Genomic DNA, 16,768 nt, shown 5'->3' with positions numbered 1-16,768 from the left:
TTTGTTTAGACCCAAAGCTCAGATCTGAGAAAAGATTCGCAATACTTGTTTTTCCATGTGACTATTATTGTGACCTGTGAAAGATAACCGTCGACTTGACACTACAGTACCATTGATTGAAGCAGCTTCACTTGAACACATACAGATGAGGTCAATTATATTGTACCCCCTTGTACTTTACAATAGAGCAGAATGTTGTTCTTTCTCTTAAACATGTTGAATGGCTATTTTTCCCTGTAGGCACCTGCACTTACACAGGTGAGACATTACTCTGTTAACCAGAATCATTGCCTCCAACCAAATTTAATGCATTTTGAATAAGCTAGTCTAGGCCAGTTTTGATTTGGACCTGTGAAGTGTGAACAAGTTTTTAATTTAAACTTATTTTTAGAATAAATAGTGAATCATGCAAGGTGCCAATATATTTGACTGCATCTAAAAACTAATAATTAATCATTTGTTTCGATAAGCAAAATAACTGAATATCAATCAATTAATGTAGTTCTCAAAAATTTATTACTTCTTTATTTAAAGAGCAAAAACAGGCTTTTCAGACAGGCACAAAAAATCTCTTTTTATCAATGTCAGCAAAATGAGACTTAAAACACATTTAAATGTGGGTATGCGAGAAAAAGAAAAGCACTTTATTGTCAAAATAAACTGTCACACTGGAGTAGTATTTCCTTTCTGTGCAAAACATTCTGAAAAAAATATTCACCTACTCTAGGAGTAATATTGGTCATATTGATTACATTTATAAACTAACAAGTAATACAAAACTCCTCTACCAGTAACTACCTATATTATCTTCCCATACATCACTCCATCTACTGTATAATTGGGAGAATTGAGGTTGAACTGAAAGATATTGGGATGTCAGCGTTCAGTGATTCTAAAAACAGACTATCTGTCAAATATTCCAAAACAAATATACAACCGTTACCCACTCCATTTTTTGCCATGACCTTCTCAAAGCATGATATGTCAACATTTCACTTCTTAGTAGAATGTTTAAACAAACATTGGGTCGATGTTATTTTATTAACTAAATTTCTTCTTTTTTTCACTACCATCAGTTTAAAAAACTGCCATAGTTAAATCGTTAAAAAAATCTAAAATAAACTATAACCTGCTCTTAGGTTTAAACTGGGTGTGCAAGCAAATGTCTACTTCTGAGATGGCATTAGTCATAGCAACAGGGGTTAACCTCTGATTGTGGTGTTACTGTGTGTGCAAGTGGTCACACGATCAGTCAGGACTCGAGCAGTGGTTCGTTCCGCACACCAACATTCCCTTCGGTTCGGTCAGTCAGATAGGTTTCTTCTCGTCATCAGGTGATTCCTCTTGGGCCTTCACTACACTGCATATAAAGGGATTATGAAATGGGCGCAACTAGCACACTTGCAGTTAAACTTTCTAAAGATATACAAACACAAATGGGGATATAACTATCAAACTACAAATGCTGATACATTTATTTTGTGTGAAAATTTGCTTTATTTAAAATTCTTGTTCTTAACCTACTGAACCTAAAGATCATAAGAGTATATTCGTCAACCGTATCACATTAGGTCTGGTTCTGTTAGTCTTTGTTGTGAGCAATCACAACCTCCAAACACCCAAACTCATTCCTCTGTCTCTCCGTCCTACAGTCCATCGGTCTATCTTTTATTATCTCCTGCTAGCCTCTTCAGCAGGCTTCTCCTTGTCCACTCCTGCTTCTTATCATCAGACTGAGTCCCATTATCTTATCTACAACACACACAGCGTGAGGAACGCACCCTTTCAGTTTCCACCTTCATACATCATCCAAACACAGACACCCACCTCTTGCCCATACACATAATTATTTTCCTCTCTCATTTTCACCCATAACACTGAAATCTCCTGGAGGAGTCGGTACATGTACACACTCCTGCCTGCACCCTGCCAGCGGACTAATCCTGATCTTCCATCCATTGGAAATGCCCTGTGTACGGATGTGGTCCCGACTATACCCAACGCCTCCTGATCTGTTAATCCTACTGAGCCAATCATAAAAGGGGCATGGTGCCTCACAACCATCATAAAAATTATAGGAACCACATAAATATAATTCTATTTAATGTCATCTTATCTTAGCTTATTCACATTGGCAGTTTGAAATGACTCCAATCCTATAAAAAAAAAAAAAATACTATCTTTAAATCTATTATTTCTCCTGCAGTCTGAACAACCAAAAATCACATGGAATCAGATATTTCAAGTCAATTTCAACCACCTTGTTTGGTTTACTCATTCATCTATCCCTTACTTTTTTAATTATTTACAAACATGAGTGAGATGTGCTAGAAAGCTAAACGGCTACCTGGCTAGCTAGATTGACTGCTCTGGCTAGTTAAAAGGACTCGTTTTGAAAGTTGGATCATATACCTTGGTTTAAAGGTTTTCTTTAGGTCACCCATACCCCCACCGCCGTCATGAGTCATGCCCAATATTCCATGTGACTGTCCATTAAAATCTCCTTTTATGCAATCTGACATGCTTTGTAGTACCCAACTTACTAACTACCATCAGGTCCTAATGCCTGTTACTCGGGCTCTATTGTCCCTCTACCACTGACACATACAAATCAACTAAATCACATCAAGCACTTATCAAAACAGTAGCCTATCTTACTTTTTACAAACTCACTTCCCTTGATATCAATTTGAACAGTATTAAACATGTTAAGGGGGATGTTGTTCCAAACCTAACAAATGAAAAACTTACGTCTTTCTATGTGAAATTTTCAAAACTCCAATAAGCATACTAGTCTTATGCATATCGGCTGGTTGGGGCGTGGATGAAATCCGGTGATCTTCTTATATTTATTTCTCACTGCTCATATTAAAACACATACTTATAAACAATCCTACAAACTTGAACCTGACCTCCATTCCTATTTGAGTACATATGATTTTGGCTTTTTCCCCCATGCCCATTTGATAATTCCATTCTAAATCTAACTAATTTCTATTATAAAGCAAATTAAATTGAGGTAGTCGGATGTCATTGACACTCGTGAGAGAACAGCTGTGCAGACTGGGGCAAATTTTTTGTTACTTTCTCACGTCATCAATACATGCAGTCACCCATCACTTCCTTTTTTTCTAAACATTCTAATTTTATCTTCTAAGTTCCCAAAATAATCTATCTTCATTACTGTTTCAAAATGATCACTTTTTTCCTAACCACTTCATTCTCTCTCGTCGTATGAAAAATATTCTTTATATTTTATTCAGCTAAGTTCAATAATTATATTAAATTTTAAAGAGCACAGTTTGAAAGATATAGCATATAGAAGCTAACTGATGGACATCATGAAAATAATCGAGGTTCGGGTAGGGAGTTCGATAACAAACAAAATAATTTGTAATTGTGTACATAAATTATATATTTATACTAATCCTAAGTATTGTTGTTCACTGTTTACCCAAATTGGGTTTTAGAAATAATAAATTTTTTTTTGTATATTTTTTTTTTTTTTATTTTATTATTATGTATTATTATTATGTATTATTATGTATGTACAGAACCAGTCAAAAGTTGGGACACACCTACTCATTCCAGGGTTTTTCTTTATTTTTTACTATTTTCTACAATGCAGAATAATAAGCGAAGACATCAAAACTATGAAATAACACATAACGGCCTGAAAAAAATTATCCACTAACTGTAAGTCGCTCTATTCTCTTCTAAAATGTAAATGTAAAATGTAGTAACCAAAAAAGTATTAAAAACAAATCAAAAACATATTTTTCTTTTAGATTCTTCATAGCCATCCTTTGCCTTGATGACACTTTGCACACTCTGGATTCTCTCACTACTTCATGGGTATCACCTGAATCATTTCAATTAAAGGTGCTTAAAGGGTTAATTTGTGCAATTTCTTTCCATCTTAAGATATGAGATATCAGTTGTGTTGTCGACAAGGTATTCAGATGATACCCTATTTGTTAAAACCAAGTCCATATTATGCAAGAACAGCTCAAATAAGCAAAAAGCGACAGTCCATCATTACTTTAAGAATGGTCAGTCAATTGAAAATACTCAAAATTTGAAGTTTCTTCAATACAGTTGCAAAAACCACTCAAGCCCTATGATGAACTGGCTCTCCCTGAGGACCCCACAGGAATGAAGATTACCTCTGCTTAGGGGGATAGTTCATTCGTTACCAGCCTCAGAAATTAAGCCCAATTGTTCCTTCAATCACAGCCATCTCACATCACTGTTCAGGGGCTTTGAATCAGGCGCTTCATGGTCGATTGCTGCAAAAACCACTACTAAAAGGACACCAATAAGAAGAAGAACCTGCTTGGCCAAGAAACACAAACAATACATTCCGTGAAATTTTCCTTTTCTATCCATTTTTTTGGTTCCACCCTTGTCTTTTGTTACATGATCTCTCATTTTTCCCTAAAGCATGTGTTTTGTGTGGGGAGCTTTGCTGGTAACACTGATTTATTTTTCAAGGCACTTAACCAGCATGCTACCCACATTCTATGATCGCCATCCCATCTGGTTTGGGCTTAGTGACTATAATTTGTTTTTCAGACAACCACCCTCCGGCTGTATAAGGTATTTTACCAAGAAGGAGAGTGGAATGCTCCATCAGATCAGCCTGGCCTCCACAATCCACCTTACCCATTGGAGTTGTTTGGGATTGCGATCTCCGTCTCACATATCTACTCCTCTAATGTTGGAAAACATTCCCTCATGAAGCTGGTTGAGAGAATGCCAAGAGTGTGCAAAGCTGTCATCAAGGCAAAGGGTGGCTATTTGAAGAACCTCAAATATAACATATATTTTGATTTGTTTAACACTTTTTGGGTTAATACATGATTCCATGTGTTATTTCATAGTTTGGATGTCTTCACTATTATTCTATAATGTAGAAAATAATTGTAAAAATAAAGAAAAACCCTTGAATGAGTAGGTGTGTCCCAACTTTTGACTGGTACTGTATATATGCAAAAAAATATATGGGGGATTGGGTAAGTGATGCAGACAATTACATTGATGGAAGTTACAATCTGCAATACTAAAGCTGATCTACCCCCTAACAAAAAAACAACAACAAACAAGTAAAAAAAGTTCAATTATATTATTCTTACTATAAAATCATATAAAATAAAAGAATGCGACGGGACTTATATGTTGTCAGCTAAATGAACAAGCCTACAGCCTATGGCATGGAGCATAGCCAGATAACATAGGCCTACAGTAGGCCAACAAATATTTAGATCTTCTGAAATACATTTTCTTCATATCATGTTTCTTTAGACCTGACTACAACAATGGATTTTTTGTGATGGTATTACATTAAATTGATTTATTATACTTTTTCTTAAAGGGTGCATCAGTGGCTTGTATGTGTGGAGGCATGGAGATGCTAAAGGTGTTTGTTAATTAACGGTCAATTCCGTGAGACTGGCAATCTTTTGCCGACAATAACCGCTGACAATTTAATGCCCTCCACAACCCTAGTTCTAACACTATGATTTTGAACATTCAAAGCAACTGGGAAAATGTCCATGGCAGGCATTGTTGTCACCTTAGCTTGCCACACTTCCGGAGTGATAGGAAGCACGTCATGAGCACCACCACCAATCAACACCACCCGTCATTACTATGACAACTAGCGTAGCCATGTCAGCAAATGACTGCTGTCTGAACACACACAAATCCGATTTGGTCACATGTAACTCGCTGTTTGGACAGTCAGTATTCCGAAATGGATTTTAAAAAACAAAACCGATCTGAGCATTAAGGCTTGCAGTGTGAACAAGGCTTTATTCTACGCACATGGCCTAACCGGTCATAAAGGGTGGCCAATGATGTGACCAGAACCTCAAAGCCTATATGATCAGTAGACAATATTCTTTTCATACAGGGATGAATGCACAACGCTAACTCCAATTTTCATGCGAATGAATCTCCCATTGACAAAGCATGATGATTTATGCAAAAGTTGCGTGTATTTCCAGTTCGAGTTGGCCCCACCATACCTGATTAAATACAGTGTCAAATCCTAACCCGATATGTGCACATAACTAGAATTTGAGCTAATTCTCCTAATGTTGTCCCCGCCTGACTTATACGAAAGTCAGATTCACGTGTGCATATCACAAGTTGGCATTGAGCCAAGAGCGGATACGCTCTTAACTACCTATACTAAGTGACTGTTTGCCTTTCATCACAATATGTTCCCACAGTAATTGTTTATGTAAAAAATGTAATAACACAATATTCTAAACAAAAAGGCACATATCTATGAAGTCTCAGAGTCGGTCTGGTCTTTATCTACCCTTTCTCTATACTGGCTGGTGAAGAGTTTTTCTCCCAAACAATTAGTCGTATGGACATAAATTCACAGGATATTTCACAGGCCACACAACGAGCATTGCAGAACACTGAGAAAGACACAGAGCCTTCTGAATCTGGAATGTTTGAGTTGATGCTCATCACATCTAGGATTTCTATCAGATTCCCAAGGAGGAATATGTAGAGCGTTGACCCTAACCACAGATACTGGGTAATATTTCTTCATCTTTCTGAAGGATTCTGTTGGCTAATCTGATCTGAGACCAGTGCTTTTGGGCAACTTCTAAATCCAGCTATTGTGACTGATCAGGTATCAAACCAGTGTTCCGCATGACTCAAAACTGCATTAGCCCACTGAGCTAAAGCCTTGGGTTTAGCTCTAGGTGCAGACATACAGTAAGTAGTGTCACCAACCCACCTCCATTACATTTATCACTTATCTCCCACTCCACAAGACCCCCATTCCCCTTCCCCCAGTCCCATTCCCAGTGTTGTTTTCCCTGACCTGCTGGCCTTCTTCAAAGCACCATTCTTGGCTTTACTAAGTTTGCAGTTAGCCAGTGTGCAGTTCGCTAGTGTGGCTATAGGAACAGAGCCCCAGTCCCTCTTTCCTCCCAGTACCTGTGTTGTTCTCCCTGGCCCGCTCTGCCTTCTTCTGGACTCCCTTCCTGGCCTCCTCCTGCTGCTTCTGCTCTGCTATGGACTTGTTGAGCACCTGGCTGAGCAGCTGGTCCCCCTCCCCCAGCAGGAACATGCTCTTAAACTTGTTGTACAGCATGGTGGACTTGTCCATAATGTCCTGGCTGGCCTTGAACCTCCGGATCTGGCCACCCATGGAGAGCATACAAGTAAATACAGGAGATATAGGTGGTCCTCTGTAGCTCAGGTGGTAGAGCATCAGCGCTTGCAACGCCAGGATGGTGGGTTCAATTCCCGGGACCACCCTCACGTAAAATGTATGCACAAATGACTAAGTCACTTTGGATAAAATATCAATAGCATTTAACTTATTAAACCTCCAGATCCCGCAACAAAGAGCAGCATGTACATGGGGGATAAAAGTTTGCATGCACATAAATATTCACCGTAAACATGCACACAATAACATGCACCCACAGTTGCTATACAGTTAGCAGATGTTCTTATGTACTCTTATAATGTGTCGACCTAAGCAGAAGGTGAGGGCTAAGTGGCAGCAGGTGTGCCGTCTTTTAGGGAAGCAGCTACCCTCAACCATAAACCCCAGCAGTCAGGTCAGCACATGCATTCTGGGACACAGCTCTGACAGGGACATTACCTTTTTGAGTGTTGCTATGAGCTCTGAGTGTTTCTGCAGGTGCTGGGTGGTGACCTGCAGCATACCCAGCTCATCCAACGCCACCAGACACTTCTTCACATCCTACACACACACACACACACACACACAATTTATCTTCTTCAACCAGGTGAGTAACAGCCTACTAAACAAAATTGCAAAGGTCTGACAAAAAAAAGTAATAAATAAACAAGAACTAAGATCGAGATCCCTCAAACTCAACTCTGGACCTCGAAGCCAGTTCCACTGCATTCATTGTTCCCCTCTAATCAGGGACCGATTTAGACCTGGGACACCAGGTATGTGCAATTAATTATCAGGTAGAACAGAAAACCACCAGGCTCCGGACCTCGTAGGGTCTGATTACCCCCTGATCAGGGGCAGTCTTGAGACTTACTGGGTTTCAATCTTGAGGGAGATTTTGATTTCTCCATGCAACCTCTGCAGCCTCGATTCTGTCGATATCTCTACGATGAAGGGAAGAAAAACAAACATCAGTCATGATTCGGTCATGAAAGCCAGAGTTGACCTAATCTCCACAGAGGATAACTAGGCCTAGTAGCAATGATCTTCACAATGTCCAATGAGAAAACACCAATACACAAACTCACCTTTCTTCTTGCTCACCTTTCCTTTCATCCACTTTTTTTCCCATCCTCTTTTTTTTTTGCCTGATAGAGAAACACATAAGACCATTACTTGCACCAAATCAACTCAGGTCTACACGTCAATTCAATTTGAAGTCCACATGCAAACAACTAACCAAAAACCTCATATGTACACACAACCAAACTGAACTGCCAGTCGTTTTAAGAGTAGCACCACTGGAAATTCCATCAACATGTCAACTGGAGATAATTTGAGATGGATGTACAGAACAGGGAACCCAATCTCCCCCCCCTATCCAGAACAGTTGACCCCTGTTGTGCAGGCCTCTTGTGACCTGTGCACATGGAATGACCCTCATGTCTGACAACCAATTCTGTCATTCCCCTGTCCTCCCGCTGCGGCTACCATTCGACATAAACCCTGACCCTGCCATCTTGTCACAGTGACCTCTGACACATGGTGTTCTACACAAACGACCATCACGTCGGGCGCCATTTTTAGACGGAGCAGTAAAAAATATATCACTAGCCATTGAGAATGTGGAGCCCCTGTGGGGTGATGTGGAACCCCTGTGGGGTGATGTGGAGCCCCTGTGGGGTGATGTGGAACCCCTGTGGGGTACTAAATAGAAAGGTGAGTGTTGGGTGGGTGGACGGACAGACAGATACAGATAGATGGACAGACAGACAAATATACAGTACAGACAGACAGGACAGACAGGCTGCAGAGCAGACAGCTGTGGACAGAGACAGACAGACAGGTGGACGACAGACAGACAGGTGGACAGAGGTCACCTTACTCTTCTGATCGTCTTTGTCCCCCCGTCTCGGTCAGAGTGGCTGCTGCCGCTTGCCTCTTCTGATGGTTACATTGGTTAACGGGGTGGAGAAAGAGATGTTGATTGGATGTTCATACATGTAGATATGCTTGGCTGGTACAGTTTGTCATGACATGGTATCACTGTGTAACTGTATGCTACACTAGGCTGGAGCAAATGTTCAACATGCACCTTTAACCCTATGGGTACTTGGAAGGTACCAACTACTGGCAACCCCCCCATATAGTGGAAACAGTATCTGAATTAGAATTTGCCAGCCTGTCTGGTCGTGGGACACCACCCCTGTCTGGTCGTGGGACACCACCCCTGTCTGGTCGTGGGACACCACCCCTGTCTGGTCGTGGGACACCACCCCTGTCTGGTCGTGGGGACACCACCCCCTGTCTGGTCGTGGGACACCACCCCTGTCTGGTCGTGGGACACCACCCCTGTCTGGTCGTGGGACACCACCCCTGTCTGGTCGTGGGACACCACCCCTGTCTGGTCGTGGGACACCACCCCTGTCTGGTCGTGGGGACACCACCCTGTCTGGTCGTGGGACACCCACCCCTGTCTGGTCGTGGGACACCACCCCTGTCTGGTCGTGGGACACCACCCCCTGTCTGGTCGTGGGAAAACACCACCCCTGTCTGGTCGTGGGACACCACCCTGTCTGGTCGGGACACCACCCCTGTCTGGTCGTGGGACACCACCCCGTCTGGTCGTGGACACCACCCCTGTCTGGTCGCGGGGACACCACCCCTGTCTGGTCGTGGGACACCACCCCTGTCTGGTCGTGGGACACCACCCCTGTCTGGTCGTGGACACCACCCCCGTCTGGTCGTGGGACACCACCCTGTCTGGTCGTGGGACACCACCCCTGTCTGGTCGTAGGACACCACCCCTGTCTGGTCGTGGGACACCACCCCTGTCTGGTCGTGGGACACCACCTTTGGTGTGGGACACCACCCCTGTCTGGTCGTGGGACACCACCCCTGTCTGGTCGTGGGACACCACCCCTGTCTGGTCGTGGGACACCACCCTGTCTGGTCGTGGGACACCACCCTGTCTGGTCGTGGGACACCACCCCTGTCTGGTCGTGGGGACACCACCCCTGTCTGGTCGTAAGACACCACCCTGTCTGGTCGTTGGACACCACCTGTCTGGTCGCGGGACACCACCCCTGTCTGGTCGTGGGACACCACCCCTGTCTGGTCGTGGGACACCACCCCTGTCTGGTCGTGGGACACCACCCCTGTCTGGTCGTGGGACACCACCCCTGTCTGGTCGTGGGACACCACCCCTGTCTGGTCGTGGGACACCCACCTCCTGGTCAGAGGAGTCAGAGGAGCTCTCCTCTTTGGCCTGTCTCCTCCGTTTAGCGTCAGGGTCCTTCCTCCCTTTGCTCTCCTCCTTTCTCCTCCCCTCAGGCCTCTTCTCCTGCTCTCCTCTCCTGGACTTGTCTTCCGGCGTCCTCTTCCTCTTTCTCTCTGACTCAGCAGTGTCCCTGAACGGAGAGAAACGTCTTTTAGGACTTTTTTTTTTTTACCCAAGAAAGTCAAAGCAATGTTGTTCAACGGTAGCTACAGTAGTATTGATCCTCTGTTGTTTTCTGACAATGCATTTTAACAGCCCATTAATTATGGATTACTAGTGGATCCTTTAATCAGTGGATGTGTCTCATATAGAGATTCTATTAGATACATAGAACTGAAATTGTTAAAATACACCTGTGCAATGAAGACATTTATTGTTCTTGTAAATGCACATTTGCTCTTATTGTATGTGTGCTTGTCTGTTGCTCTAGATAAGACTAATGGTGATGATAAGAAGCAGGAGTCGGACAAGGAGAAGCCTGCTGAAGAGGCCTCTACAGGAGACAACAGCAGGTAAGACAGACAGACGAACCATAACCACATTATGCAACCGTACATGTCACTGCCTGAGCCCTGGGGGTCCTGCTGCTGGAGTAGGAGCATCTTCTCAGCTTTGGTCTTCCTGCCTCGCCGCTTAGGAGTGGGGCCCTCTCCACCTGGGCACAGGAACACACAGGAACACATAGGGAGCACAAAGGATCCAAATGTTTTACAGGTCATAGAGTTTGTAGTTGTTAGTCCTCATCAGTTATCATAATGAGAAGGACACTGCTGTCCCAATACAGATATGAGAGCCATGCAAGCTGTTTTCCATTACTGTGGTTGTTGTGTTACCCTTTGACAAAATAATAGAGTGCCTGAGGTAGGACTGATGTCTTGCTCACACACACACATACACTCTCACAACACCTACAACAGCGGGAAAGGTTGAGGGTTGCATTGACAGACGCTGTACCTTGAGGGCTGGATGTGGGACTGTTGGCAGTGTCCTCTTTCTCCGAGTCGGCCTCTACATCACTCTGACAAGAGACACGGAACGCAAGACACCGAGTTTAGTTTCAAAGTGATCGACAAGTTGTATTGTATGTCAGCTGCATTATGTCTCGATTGAGTTCATTCATGTTATACATGAGGATATGGGACACCTTTTTCTTCCTTCTTCTCTTGGGTTTGGGAGTGTCTGTAGATTCCTTTGGTGTGGGGTCCTAGACAAATAACACACACACAGATGCAGTCAAATATATTGGCACCCCTTGCACTTTACACTATACTGTAATGGAGTAGAACGTTCTGCCTTCTCTTTTAAACGTGGTTGAATGGCTATTTTTACCCTGTAGGCATCTGCAATTTACCACAGGTGAGATAAATTACACAGTAAACCAGAATCTTTGCCTCCAACCAAATTATTTAGAATTTTGAAGGCCATTTGTTGACTTAGGTAAAAAATCTAAATTTCAGTTTATTTATATATATATATTTTTTTTTGTTTGTTTGTTTTTGTTTTGTCCTGTGCAGTTGTAAATCAAACAAATGCACATGTAAACACCAAATGTTTTTTCAACGTCAACTTATTTTAGAAGAAAGTGAGTCATGCAAGGGTGCCAATATATTTGACCACATCTGTATAGTAATAACTCCATCCCAACTGTCCTTGCCATAAAACAAGGGAAAGTTTAGCGTTTCATCCCCATCTAGTGGATTACTGTTGTATTACACCTACCAAGTCAGCCGGCAAGAGTGTAGTTCCCAGAACAGTTCCTATCAAGTGAACGGTCAGTCATTGGGGCAAGAGAGCACCTTACCTTTCTCCAGAGAGACATAGAATGCCATGCAAAAATAAAACATAAATACGTTGCTTTAACTGATAAGAATTGCTGTAGTTCAGCCCCCCAATTAAAAGCTTGATAAAAACAACCCAAGGAGCGAGGGAGGGAGCAACACATGCCACTGATCAACAAGCAGGCCTAGGCATGTCAATGTTGAATCAGAAAAACAGTCTAGGACATCAAACCTTTAGAGAAGTGTGAAGGAAAGGGAGGGTTCATTCATTCAGGTCATGCAAATTACATTTTGAACATACCACATCTAATTCACCCCAAAAAATGAACAGATTTATTTACATTTTTTATGGTGAATGCCCACTCTCACTAAACACAACATTTGCATGATCCCCCATAGTGAGAGCCCAGGTTAGTTTAAAATGAATGACAGTGGTTATTTTAAGGACACAATCACACCGCTATCCATATCCATAGTAAACTAAACTTACAGGCTTCTAGACAGGTACTGAAAACTCTCTCTCTCTATGCCCTCTCACCATTCACTACAAGGAAATAACCCTACCTACCCCTACCCATCCCTGTAGTTCTGTGGCACAGTTCTAAAACACTCCTCAAAATACTATTGTTACCAACAGAAAAACCAGGCTAGCTAAGAAACAGAGGGAGGATACGGAGCCAAACCATCACCTTACACCTTTGCAATGCGTAGTCGTGCAAGCCAATGGTAACAATAGGGACAAAAAACAACAACTATAAAATGAAAATCACCAGGTGCCACATCATGCTTTCCCTAAGTGGGGTGGGAGGGTCACCTATCCCATCATGCAACAGTACGTACATCCTGGGGCTGTCTCTGTTCAGAGACCTGCATGCCCCCATCCTCCTCCTCACCATCCTCCTCCTGTCCAGCCTCACTCTCAGCCCCCGACACCTGGGTAACCACACCAAACACACAGTGCCCAGGGTATGGGGGGTTAGGTTAGTTATTTAGTTGGGCCAATTGACAGCTAGCCAGAGAGAGAAGTTGGGCCCCCTCTCTCCCTTGACTTCAGTCCTTCGCTCCTAGACACTTCCACACATAATTGGGGTTCAGCTTGGGCAAACAACTCTGGTCAAATACTAGTAACATACACCCCCCCTCAAAAATAACATTTCCCAATTAATTGTCAATTCACAGCCGATGGTTTGCCTCTTGGGGTATTACGACACAAAGCACGGTACCATTGGCAAAACGAGACAACATCAACAGCAGACAGACACATTGGTACAAGAGCGCACGTCATTCAATGTTACGTAGGCATGGTGCTAGTCAAGAAAGTGAGGTTAGTCAGTATTCTTACACGTGAATAACACAGTCCATATAAATAAAATTAACTATGAAATAATTGATTCTACTTCTATGGTAGAATGGTTAGCCTACTTTGGGTTTCTTCCTCTTCTCATAATCTCCCTCCTCGTCCCCTTCTGGGTTACTGTCAGAGTCCTTCTCCGTTACGTTATCCGACAGCATCATTTGCTAATGAAAGAAAACCAAACATGTTGCCAAAAAAACATTCATAAATCACAGACCTAGGATCAGACTACTTTAACTCCAAAACCTAACCTTAAAGGGGCAATCCGCAGTTGAAACAATAACAAAACGTGGTCACCCATCACTTGTGTTGGTAAACAGCTGAGGGATGGGCCTTGAGAAATAGAATATTACCACTCTTGCATTCATAGACAAGGACTGACCATCCATAATATCCAAATAATAGATTTAACCATATTTTGAAACTATACAGTGTTTGTTTACATAGACTTTGTTATATTTTGGGTTCTGATGGGGTACGACAGTTGAACTAAATTCATGAGGCATTTATAAGTTATATTCTTCAAGAATCAATGGCTATATTTCATTTATTTAACAGTCCAAAAATGGATGTAGAAATAGCAGATTGCCCCTTTAACCATTAGGGCAACCCCCCCCCACCTCCATAGAAAACTCCAGGGGCATGTTCATTAGGCACCAAATGGAAGTAAATTGATTAATGTACTGCATTGTTGAGGGAGCTAGCACATAAGCATTTCGCTGCACCTTTTATACCTGCTGTAAACTGTGTACGTGACAAATAAAATTAGTTAAAATGCTACAGTCCCTGGCGCGACTCGAACACGCAACCTAGACAGTCACGGATTAGGCCCGCCCATCCTCCCCGCTTTTGTTTCTGTCTAAAGTAACTAGACCATTAGTAGGTATCATACGTCTTGGAGGTGCTTAGAAATACGTAAAGTATATTTCGTATTGGGTCTGAAGCCAGGCTGAACGCTCATATTCATTTTCTGTTGCATAACGTCTTCCGTTGTGTGCCCTAACGAACACGAACCAGAGCAAAATGACAACGGTGACAAAAGAGAGGAGATAAAACAAACCTTCTCTCCATTCAGCTCCACCTTCGGGTTGTTCTCAACCTCCCACAGGCCTTCGTTGAAGCCCTTTCTCTTGTTAGGCTTGGCATACTTCTCTTTATTGGGCAGGTAGGGATATACATCTTTGGGGCCTAGGAATGCACTGCAATAGAGGAGGAAAGTCAATGCATAGATGCTTTTCTGGTGCTCAAGCTGATGTTTGTATATTGTACACAATGCCAATATCAAGCACTGGTGTATTGTTGAGATAGAGGGTGTATTGTATTGCAGTGTAGTGTAGTGTAGTGTAGTGTAGTGTAGTGTAGTGTAGTGTAGTGTAGTGTAGTGTAGTGTAGTGTAGTGTAGTGTAGTGTAGTGTAGTGTAGTGTAGTATAGTATAGTATAGTATATGGGTGAGACCGAGGGAGCTAGCTAACTTCTTACGTTTCATGGGTACCAAAGAAGAAGATGGGAAACTTCATGTTGGCCGGCTTCACAGCTCCATCAGAGTAGTCATTAATCTGGTAGAAAGGGAGAGAGCAGGGAATTGATGAGCCTAGTCTGTACATATTATGTAATTGGCAGACAATTCAAAACACCCGTCTTTAATAAATGCCCTGCATGACAAATTATCTGTGTAACATGTCTGCTTTAAAAGTGTTCAATATAAGTTTAGAATGGAAGTAACAACTCTAGAATACCATGAAATTAAAGAAAAATTACTATATGTTAGCGCTGGGACGACAAACCGAAAACTATCGACACCGATCATACCCATCACTTATCGCAAGCATTTTGCTGATATCGTTCATTACGATAAGTAGCCTATACTAGAGAAATATGAAGTTTGAAATGAAATAATTGTGCTAATATTGGTGATTGTTAATGGGACAATTGATATCTACAACCATCAAACTAGTAGTAGTAGTTTAAAAGGATAATTTACACAAAATTGTGGTGCACATTAATGTTATTATAAATGTATCGTTATTGCATAATTTCTGGCAATTTATCGCGATATGGATTTTTGTCCATATAGACCAGCTCTACATACGTCGTTATGATAACTGGAAGTAACTTGTCTTGTGTGATTGTGTATTGCCTTACCCTGGCAGGCCAGTGAGGGTAGCCCTTCATCTTCGCAAAGATCAAGTCACCAGGTTTGTAATCCCGAGCCATTTCCTTGCGACGTAGGGCACTCTGTTGACACATAATAATACACAGATCATCTACTCAGTGCAAACTTGGAAACAGAATGCAACTTTAGCCTACATTCACAGAAAGAACATAGCTATATGAAATGCGTGTAGTCCTACGAAAAAAAGCCAATTGGGAAAATGTTTCAGGACCATGCACCTACCTATTGCACACCTGAATTGAGTTTAAGATGTGGGAACATTCTACAAGTGTCCGACTCAGAGGGCATGCATGATTCGTGCATAACAGTGTGGGTGTGTAGCAGGGGCACTAACCCCTTACCCCCCATGCCATGCATTAGCCCATCGACTCGTGCACACAAACAGAAACGTGGACGGATACAGTTTCATTCATTAATGCCGAATCTCCCGCGACCCATGAAGAGTGCATTATTATGTTTACAGGTAGATACTTTTTCATGCTTGTCAACATGTAGTTACTAACTTTAGCTACCTAGCGTTGCGCTACAATGTTTCCTTTTTCCCGTCATTCTAGTATTTTCCGGTGACAACATGAACATGCGGACTGTCTTTATAGCTTTGACCTCAGTTCAAAACGAACTAATTCATACCGTTAAGAAAGGAATACTATTATGTGTATGTTAGTGTCATATTCACAAACAGTCTGAATGGTGTTTACTATAGGAAAATGTAAAATGCTTACCAAATTAGTACTATGTTCGTAGCTAGCTAAGCAGCCTGCACAACTTTTCCTGATCCCAACACGGTAATGGATTCTACCATAATAGCTCTAAAATAGGGTAAGCTAAAATCCAAACACTCAAATTCTAGTCCTTGCAATGCGCATCTTGGTCTTTTTACGTGAATAAAGTAATTGAATTGAGATTATTTGTGCTTCTGATGTGCACACAGTTGTATTTGTAGATGTAGTCAATGCAAGACAATTCAAGTGGATGAGGTACACCCCTCCTATAAGATGT

The 16,768-nt window shown here is 42.2% G+C and overlaps 1 protein-coding gene across 1 annotated transcript; it reads right to left on the bottom strand.

Moving 5' to 3' along the window:
- Positions 1-6,883: 6,883 nt before the first annotated feature.
- LOC123483258 (PC4 and SFRS1-interacting protein-like) lies at positions 6,884-16,542 on the bottom strand. The gene is made up of 13 exons (XM_045212846.1): positions 16,492-16,542; positions 15,739-15,831; positions 15,076-15,152; positions 14,656-14,794; positions 13,664-13,759; positions 13,082-13,174; positions 11,608-11,667; positions 11,418-11,481; positions 11,019-11,118; positions 9,482-10,593; positions 9,069-9,127; positions 7,643-7,744; positions 6,884-7,168 (listed from the first exon to the last, which is right to left on the bottom strand). Exons 2-13 carry the CDS (start codon positions 15,808-15,810, stop codon positions 6,899-6,901), a joined length of 2,244 nt encoding a protein of 747 aa, XP_045068781.1. The 5' UTR covers positions 15,811-15,831; positions 16,492-16,542; the 3' UTR covers positions 6,884-6,898.
- Positions 16,543-16,768: the final 226 nt, after the last annotated feature.

The sequence above is a fragment of the Coregonus clupeaformis genome, unplaced genomic scaffold, assembly GCF_020615455.1.
Source record: "Coregonus clupeaformis isolate EN_2021a unplaced genomic scaffold, ASM2061545v1 scaf0054, whole genome shotgun sequence".
Lineage (NCBI taxonomy): Eukaryota > Metazoa > Chordata > Actinopteri > Salmoniformes > Salmonidae > Coregonus > Coregonus clupeaformis.
This window is presented reverse-complemented; position numbering and strand designations above follow the sequence as displayed.

Excerpts from the sequence above, each read along its gene's own strand:
- LOC123483258 (XM_045212846.1), bottom strand. The coding sequence starts at position 15,810 with ATGGCTCGGGATTACAAACCTGGTGACTTGATCTTTGCGAAGATGAAG. Across the intron at positions 14,795-15,075 it reads TTCTTTGGTACCCATGAAAC|TGCATTCCTAGGCCCCAAAG; the intron begins GTAAGAAGTTAG and ends CCTCTATTGCAG. Across the intron at positions 7,169-7,642 it reads TCATAGCAACACTCAAAAAG|ATCCGGAGGTTCAAGGCCAG; the intron begins GTAATGTCCCTG and ends ATGGGTGGCCAG.